Source organism: Nicotiana tabacum, chromosome 22 (assembly GCF_000715075.1).
Source record: "Nicotiana tabacum cultivar K326 chromosome 22, ASM71507v2, whole genome shotgun sequence".
Lineage (NCBI taxonomy): Eukaryota > Viridiplantae > Streptophyta > Magnoliopsida > Solanales > Solanaceae > Nicotiana > Nicotiana tabacum.
In genome coordinates, this window is record NC_134101.1 from 5,159,967 (window position 1) to 5,169,877 (window position 9,911).

The 9,911-nt window shown below is 37.4% G+C and overlaps 1 protein-coding gene across 1 annotated transcript; it reads right to left on the reverse strand.

Annotated features, from left to right (window-relative positions):
* Positions 1-2,269: 2,269 nt before the first annotated feature.
* On the reverse strand, positions 2,270-9,657 carry LOC107783662 (nuclear transport factor 2). Its single transcript, XM_075244265.1, has 9 exons — positions 9,297-9,657; positions 9,008-9,142; positions 6,420-6,729; positions 5,634-5,980; positions 4,939-5,110; positions 4,660-4,781; positions 4,516-4,581; positions 3,660-3,744; positions 2,270-2,687 (listed from the first exon to the last, which is right to left on the reverse strand). Exons 1-9 carry the CDS (start codon positions 9,333-9,335, stop codon positions 2,581-2,583), a joined length of 1,383 nt encoding a protein of 460 aa, XP_075100366.1. The 5' UTR covers positions 9,336-9,657; the 3' UTR covers positions 2,270-2,580.
* Between the last annotated feature and the right edge of the window lie 254 nt (positions 9,658-9,911).

Consider the following 9,911-nt stretch of genomic DNA (forward strand, 5'->3'; position numbering starts at 1 on the left):
AAGTACATTTCACCAAAGTTATTTTTTACACATGATCTTCAAAAGAATGGTGATATTAATATGCAACAGATCCGTTCAAGTGACAATATGGCTGATTTGTTCACCAAATCTCTACCGACGTCAACCTTCAAGAAACTAGTATACAAGATTGGGATGCGAAGGCTCAAGGATGTGAATTGATGCTCTCATCAGGGGGAGTTAATACGCGTTGTACTCTTTTTTTCTTACAAGATTTTGTCCCACTGGGTTTTCCTTGCAAGGTTTTTAACGAGGCAACCAAAAGACGTATTTCTAAACATGTGTACTCTTTTTCCTTCACTAGGATTTTTTTTTCCATAGGATTTTTTCCTAATAAGGTTTTAACGAGGCACATTATCTATGGACATCCAAGGGGGAGTGTTATAAGAAAAATCAAATTATAGTGGATGTCTACTCTTCATCCATGATCTTCTCAAATGCTTAATGACATATTCAATGACATATTTCTATGCTTAATGACATATTCAATGACATATTTTTCTTCACTTTTCATGCCTATATAAAGGCCTTGTAATAGATAGGAAAATACACACAATTGAAGAAGAAAACTTCTTCCTTCTCTCTATCTCCATTTTTTTGTTCATGTTTTACTAAATTGCTTTTATTTCATAACAACATGTCTTGTTCATATTTTACTAAGTTGCTTTTATTTCATAACAGTATTATCGATATTCGGAGGATAATGAGTTCGAACATGTGACATATTCCTAATCCACACAATATGCCTTACGTTATACCTGATTTATACAGCATGCGCTAAATTCTTAATCCACACAACATGCCTTACGCTACACCTGATTCATACAACATGCGCTGTGCTTTTACAACTCGACTAAAGCCCCGAAGGTATTTGTCTTTTTTTTTTTTCAAGAGCAAAGTGAAGATGTGCGGTCCTATATTCTTCCAAGTTTTCATTTCCCCCTCTAAATAGACATCCTACTGGTACTAACCAATCATGTTGATGCGACTCTTTGTTTTGCTTGCTTGCTTTTCGTTTTTCTTCTTTCCCGGCAAATGAAGCTTGTTTCGTAATTTTTCTTGTGATTACTTGCCTTCAACATTAAGTAAGAGAGGAGTAGTGGAATTTATATATCGTAACAAAAACAAATATAACTGTACAATAATGACAAATGATCAATTATCCCTTCTCTCGAAGAAAACTTTTAAGGCCAAAAAAGCAGAAAAGTTTAATTAAATTTTGGACGTAGTAATAAAGTGTCAAATGGATATTCGTACATCCATCAAAATTTATACTGAAGAGATAAAAACCAGCAAGAACAAGTTGTTGCAACTTTTGGCTTTACACGTTTTAGCTGCTGAATTCATTCATCTCTACAAATATATGCATATTTCTCCACGATTCAGTAAGTTCTAACTCTCTCATATCTCCTTCGGTTTGTGGGCAATGACAGGATCTTGACTCGACTAATGGCTTCCATAATTCAGCCTTTGAAACTACCACCCCAGAAGTTTTCTACTTGAACCCCACAATTCCATGTTGGAACCCATCTCATCTTTTCTCATTTCATAATTCAGAAATTATCACGAAAAAGAAGATGATCCTGTATGCCCAATAACGTTATAAAAGAGGAAATGAGCTGTGAGTTGTTAAAAGTGGCAGAGGGTAGAGGAGATATGTATCCTGCAAGATGGCTAAGAGTAGCTGATGCTAGTGCTGTTGATGGCATCCATAGATACGAGACGTTAAGTGCATAATAGCATTCCCACTGCTATGTTGCGACAATAGGTGTTAACTTAATATGAGTATATATAAATTTATAGATACACAAGTCAAGTTGACGAAGCTACTTTTCTAAGACTACATCCGCCTTTGGCTGCAATAGGGCAGAGTCAACAGGCATGAAGGCAATAGCCGGGAACAAAAATTTGCGCAGCTGAGAACTAATTTACTAAATCAAAGAAAACAATTACGCAGAAAATAAGAAATCACCTAGCATTTTTTTGTTCTGCGCTGAAATTTAAACCTTGATCTATTCTATTTAAGGCCAACAATCACTACATAAATAATACTCACGAATCATCGTGTATATTAAATTAACAGCTTACTACTTTTATACGTCTTAACAGCCATATACGTGCAGCTTATGCAAGTATCCACAGGGGAATGTTGGATTTTCTGATGGACCGACTGTTTCCATTATAACAAGTATAAAGACATCATGATAATTCTGAAACACAGAGAAAAGAAGTGGAGGACTAGATAACCCCATAGACCAAACTTTCAGCTATGCTCAGTATTTCTCACTTTGCATGACTCCAAAAATATAAGTATTGCCTCTAGAATTGCAAGACAAAAAAGAATTAAGAGCAGAATACTAACACACCTTAAGCTACAGGAGAAAGATGGGGAAATCTCTCTCAAATGCTCGGGGAAAAGAGAACTGGTAGCAATATAATCCTTCCATAGAAAGACAATAACATCAAAAATATAAAAGCTAACCAGTAACCACGTTCCTTATTGATCCCAACACCAGAATCGTAACTTAGTATGCAAGTTTGGCCATTCATGCTCTAGTATCATCATATACCACGAAAGCCATTGCTCTTCACTCTGTCATCTGGATTGCTTCCCCTACCAAAAGTTCGCCCCCCAGGACGACCTCCTCTTCCTCTTCCCCTTCCTGATCCTGATCAAGGCATTTAGAGAAGAATGTTAGCGAAAGAGGGTCAAATACGCAAACCAAACAGCAACAAACACTACAGTTTTTTAACCAAATGATAGCAATTATATTACCACTTCCTTTATCAGCTATCTGCACTCATACAATAAAATTTCTCATGAACCAAGGCAGATGTAGAAGGGCAAATTCAGTTAACAAATGGAACAATCATATAGAAAAAAAACTGCACACTCTTATATACCATACAGAGACTCCTTATGCCGAGCAGAGGGGTATTGACATAAAAAGAGCCTAGCCATGTGTGATACCTCAGGTTGGTACAAGCCCAAGACTCATATCCCACATTGGATTTAGGCTGAGGACACTACTAGGGAAACCAAAATTAATGGGCATGCCAATTCGGGGTTCTTTTTTGTTTAATTCTGTCCTAGTCCGCCACCAACCCAGACTTCCCTTCAATGGGCTCACCTCTTGTTCAACACCTTAAACCTTATAAGCACTATCTATAATACCATGTGCAACAACCAGTGCATAGTTTTCTCGCACCACTGCATTTAACTGAGTCCCTAGAGGGTAAACGAGTACTTTTCACCAAGGGGAAGTCTACTGAATTGTGTTATTTTCAATGGGTGGATGCCCTCGTAGATCCTATTTGACTCTTCACCAAGTGAGCTTTTGTCCTGACACATAGTATCCACATTATTCCATCACCAATTCTAGTCCAAGCAAATGAGAAATTCTATTATCACATGCTTCCCACTCAATGAGAACTGAACAACCATCTTTAGAATTTTAAAATTGACCTCCCAATCTTAAAATAACAGTAAGGGGAATATTTCCTACCCATGTCCACTTCAGAAAAATGGACTAACAAATGAAGGTTAAATGTCAAGGCAAAGAATTCCGTCAAATATCCAAGGGTAACATAAAAATAAGATCAAGACATTTTAAAATTGATATCAGTTTTGAGGCACATACTTCCTCCTCCACGAGAAGTGCTACTGCTGATTGGTCTCCTCTCCTCAATGTAGACTTGCCTTCCAGCCAACTGTATTGGTGATGCCTAAGCAAGTAGGAAGAAAAATTGTATGATATACTAGACATAACGAAGGTTCACACGACATATAAAGACAATCCCTGAATATAAACATATGACAGTAATCATGAAATCTAAGCCCCACCCAGAAAGAATAATCTAATCCGGAGTACAAAAATGAAACCGATCAATTTAGGGTCTAAATTTAGAAATCAATCGGGTTAATTATTGCGGAAGAACTTACTAAGACAAATATAAGAATACAAAGATAACAACAGGCAGTTCGTGTCAGAGAAGAATGTCTCAGATTCTTTTTTCTTTGATAAACGTGGTTCCCGGACCAACTTGTGCGCACCTCGACTAATTCCACAGGGTACCTGCTACCTCTTACCAGCACAGGTACTGGGTAACGCTTGGACAGATGGTAAAAAGAATGCATTTGATTCTTCAAATAGTAAGTATGTCAAACACAATGAGATGAAGTCATGGAGATGCTATAACTTGAGACAACTAACTTCAGCTCCAATATGTCTCAAGTGAATATCTCCACAAGATTTCCAACATCTACTAATGGATCACAGATCCATAACCATTAAAAACAAGAACATTATAGAAATTACCATATAACCTAAAACATCTCAAACATGCATCGTATAAATGCTAAAGAAAGCCAACATAAAAGTTGAAGTGAACAGTTATGAAGAGTCACATCAAGGGATAAGGTACACCTAAATGAGTCATATCGAGCAATTGAAAAAGTTGACCAAATTACAGTCTCGAACTTAGTGAGGTTCAAACCTTGATTGCATTTTGTACACCTTGGACTTCTTCAAACTCAACAAAGGCATAGCAAACGCCAACATCCTGTTAATCCATTGCAATCCAAACATTAGCATGCATAGACAACAAGGAACAAGATAAGGAAGCACCAAATATACTAACCGTGCGGTTTCTTAAGAATACTCCATCTTGCTTGATCTTCCCAAAGTTCTTAAACTCTTGCAAAATATCAAGAGAAGATACAGTAGATGGCAAATTCCTCACGTAGACAGACTTTGGTTCCCCTGGGGAAGGCAGAAGAAAGTCATAGTAAAGCTAACCTCGACAATACATAAATTGAATGCTAAGAATGCTAAAGCACATTCTATCACTTGCTGGAACTCAGAGATGTTATAATTGTTATGAATAATGACACCTTAAGATGTAGTGTAATTGTATTACCTTCTTGAGATGATCCTTCATCTGCCAGGTCAAGACTGGCATTCGGCACAGCTGGGGACATGGAGCGTGACTGCTCAACAGGAGGTTGCCACTCCAAAACAGGTGGTGCAGTCTGGGTATAAGATGGCTGGATACGAATTGATGGTGCGGGTTTTCCTTTTGGAGCTCTTAACTATCAATCAAATTACATGCCGTGTTTCGGGAAAAAAGATCAATTAAATGCCATGTCCAGTTAAGCTCTTTACAAATAGAAATCAAGAACAAAAGACCATTGCAGACACCTTACGATAATTCTACGTCTACAGTTAAGTTCCAGGAACTAACAAGGGCCAGAAGTCAAAACAAAATAAAAAATTGGACAAATTTCTACTAATATTACTGTTTACTGCTTCCTTTCACCAAGTATATTCTACACGTGGATGAATCTACTTTTGTTCATCCACTGTCTATACTCTATACAAGAAGTTCTCACTTAAGATATGTGCCCAATATACCAACCAATATTCAAACTGATCAAGACGCCATGTAATAGACAAGTTGCTGTTTAAAATAATGTATCAAAGCACCTACTGTAAGATCTAATATTCGTGCAATTATCTGGCAGGGTTAAATGACCATAAAGGGATCTATTACTCGTGCATAAAGAGACAAATGCAGATCAAGTCGTAAGGTGCGCGCAAGATGGATGTACTTACAATAGCAGCATAACTAAACTTTGAAGGCTCTCCAACAGGTTCTTCTGCAGCAGGCTCAGGCTCTGGCACGACTTTGACCACATTATTTGGCAAAGCAGTTTCCTCCTCTAATGACCTTACTTGAGCAGTTTCTTCTCCCAAATGAGCCTCCTCTGGCACTTCAGCCTCAGCCTCAGACTCTGCCTCAGGCTCATCAGCCTCAGCCTCAGCCTCAGCCTCAGCCTCAGCTTCAGATTGGTGCTCGTGATCATGCTCTGGATAACTATACTCTTCAACACCATCATTCCCTTGTATATGAACTGAATTTACATATTCAATTGCCTCCACCTCTAAGGCATAGTCATGGGCTGCAAATATAGTTATAACGAGTCAAGTCATATGCTAACATTGTCAAGTATCAAATATGCTTTTGAGAACGCTCGCTAAATATCTGAGAGAGAAAGTTATGGACAAAGGACATGCAACTAAAACCAGCATAAAGTCCTGCAGTTGTCCCCTCCCACACCCTTTACACAGAAAAGGGGGGGAAAATGGGAGCACCACAGTTTCGAGTGGAAACTAAAAGAGGTGACACTGGTTCCAAATATCCCTTGGTACAGTGTAAAGGTAACATTAGCCCTCTCATACATAAAAAAGAGAACCATAATGGGGCAATAACTGAGAGCAAGGAGCTCTTTCCATCTTTGAAATTTTCAATTATTAATACAAAAAATAGGAAACTGAGGTTGTTACTAAAAACAAATCTTGGCATGTTTAGCATCTTATACAGGCCAGATGTAACAATACCTGGTGGCTCTGCAAGAGGATAAGAAGCAGTTGGTTGAGCATCAAGATTGTTCTGTAAACCTACTGGTGCTTGAGGAAGCTCACTCCCCTCCTCATTAACAAAATGAAAGACATCATTCAGAACAAAGTAACCCTTCTCCTGAGGTGCAAGAAGAAATGTTTGCACAAAGTTCCTCCACCCACTGAGATCCTTCAGCTTGACAGAACCAGAGACCACAACAAGAACACCGCCATTCCAAGATTCAAGAGAATTTATCGTCTTGATCTTAATTCCAGAGAAACTCATTGACATGATTAGAGTATGAATTTGCTGTACAGTGAAGACATACACATGATAAGATTAACAACAAAATAACGCTAGTTACACTACCTCAAGCAAGGAAATAAGGTTAGCTAGAAACTAAATAGAGTAATAGTCATAAGCAACAACAAGATCCTTTCAACAAAAAAACTTAAATAGGGACAGCAACTCTCCATTATATCAGAGAACCAGAGTCCTCATTACTTTCTTCAGAATTCTAGTGAGAATCTGGTAATGCGACTAGTTGTACGGTACAACCCATTTCCACAAAATACAAAAGAATCTAATTGTGCCAGATCCTTCAAAGCATCCGAAAAAACATGTACAAGCATTCTTAGAAAAAACAGGAGATCCACATGGTACATTCCAACACCTATTTTTATATAAATAAAATCCGCCTGCTATTTCCAACTTAGGAGGCAGAGGAATGGCGTAAAAGAGCTAGTATACAGTCCTACATTGGTTAGAAGAGGTATATGTTAGAGTTATTGTTCAATCACATTACGCTGGCTAGAGCCTTGTATGTTAAGGAAGTCTGAGCTCCTTCCCATGCTAAGAGCCTTTCTAAACTCTTGAACTTAAGAGAGGCTTCTTTTCAAGCTGAGTAGAAATATCGTAAAAAGAAAATTACAAAACAAATATCACACGGAGATCAGTGTACCCATATATTGATATGAAATCTCATTCTCATATATCATATATATAAACACTGATGCTCGAATCATCTCCGATCCGATTTAGCAAAGCGAAAGCCAATAGCTTCGCTTATGAATCTAGAGAACCCCTGATTTGCCGTAAAAGAAAAATTATTTTGTATCAGAAAGAGATGGCTCAAATAGATGTCATGGAGAGAAATAAATTCACATAGCTGATACCAACTAGTGTGGGATTGAGGTGTAGTTGATTGGTTTATTCAGATAATATCCATATATCAATAGTGAATAACACATAAGATGGTGGCATTCTCAAAAGGTGTTCAACTGTATATGGCATGAAAAGGTATACACGTTTGCAGCCACCTATGATAAAGGTAGACAACCAGCAGATTAAATCTAAATGTCTAAACACTTTATAATTTCGCTTCTCTTCTCTGTTTCTCTCAAGGTAGATGGAGGAACCTACATTCTACGGGGCTTATCATTGGTAAGCAATCAGTGAAAAAGCACCAATTTAATCAGAAAAGCCCTTCAGGACAAGCAAGATCTAGACATCAAGGTGGGATATTAAGCATGAAGTGCATCATTTCATCATTGACAATCTACATGATGCATTTCTCTCTTCACTTCGCCGTTGTATGCAATTATTATCACAATAGAATTAAATGGTAGAATCTATTGAATGACAAATGAGAAATCAAGAAAATAATGCAAATCTAAGTAGAAATAAAATTCCGTACATTAGGTCCGTTCTCCGTTGGAAGTTTTAGACAACCACTAGCTTCCTAAAGTTCCCAATTTGCCTTAAAAAGACAGATAATTCACTAGTCGTGGAATGATATGACCTCAAAGAGCACTTCGAAATAAGATTTGTGTGTTGAACCTTTACCAACCCAGAAACAAGGGAGCATGAGAGGAAAAGGAGATAATGTGAATGTCCCATCAACAATGTGAGCTTTCCATTCCTCCCCCTTCCCTCACTTTTGATAGGACAAAAAAAAAAGATAGGAAAAAAATATCAATCTCAGAAAGTGCTTTCCTTCCCCGCCACACCTCTCTCCTTCCATCAGCCTTTCCTTTGTTGGTAGGGGGATACGAAGGATCCATATAGCAGACCTTATCTAGTTTTGGAATGAGGCATAATTAATCAATTTTTTTTTTTATGAAAGGAGTATTTGATCGATTTTTGTATGATGGTGGTGTCCGAGCTACCCTGCACGCACCTCGACTATTTCAAGGAGTACCTTATGCCTCCCACTAACACATGTACCGGGTAACTTTTTTTCTTCTCTACCAGCTTAGGCGGATAAGAAGAATCACCTAGGAGCTTAGGCAGATGAAAGGAATCACCTGGGACTTAGGCAAATAAGAAGAAATCACCTAGTGCCTTTTGCCTCTACCAGGATTTGAGTGTATATGAACGATAGTCCAATTATTTAACAACTATGTATTGATTTGTAAGTTTTTTTAATTGTTATACATAACAGAATTAGATCAACAACAACAACAACAACCTAGTGTAATCCCACACAAGTGAGGACATAACACAATTAGATCAAATCTCGAAAAATAATGGAAGTCTAGGATTCTACTAAGCAAAAAAAAAAGGATAAAAGAAGCGAGAATCTGACCACAAGAGCAGAAGCCGATTCACTTGAATCACCATCAACTCTCACAATAGAGCTGGCATCAGTATAAAACTGATGAACATAATCAGGTTGCTGTTGAAGTACCTGATAATATTGTTGCACAAAGTACGAACCCACCTACAAACACACACACACACACACACACACACACACACACACACAAAAAAAAAAAAAAAAGAAGCAAAAAACAACACATATTAAGATAAATCAATAAAAACAGGAATGGATTAAACTGCATATTATAGTGAGAGAGGGCGATGATTAAAAAAACCTGAGTGGCTCCGATTGGAGCAGAGTAAGAGCTCGCCATTATTTCCCTCTCAAGTGAGTTCACACACAAAAAAAAACCTAGATCAAGACCTTTAGGGTTCAAAAAGGAGATGCAGATTACTGTTACAATTCGTAGAAAAGGTAACTTATTAGTAATATATGTTACAATACATAAGTACCGTATCTTCTTTATTAAATAGGAGAATTTATTACAGAGAATAGAGAGAGATACGGTGATTTAAGAGATTCTACGAATCAGAGAGAAAGAGAGCGAATAATGGAGAGGAGCATAATATAGATCTATGGAAAGTTAAGCAATTTGTCGGACGAGCGGCGAAAATTGCAGTGGCATTCTTGTCAATGACTCACTGCATTCTCAGGTAAATAATATTTTAGCTGGTTAAAAAAAATACAAATATTATTTGGTAAAAAATAATTAAAAATAATCAACTAAACATTATTGACTTGGGAGTTTATGTAAGAAATAAATAGAGACTTTGTGAAAATTCGTATCATTTTAGAAATTCGAAAGTTTAGTGACTGTGGTAGCATGCTACATCACCTTTTTTGGGCACCACAAATGATTTTCTAGGCTGCGATAAATTGGATGACTTCA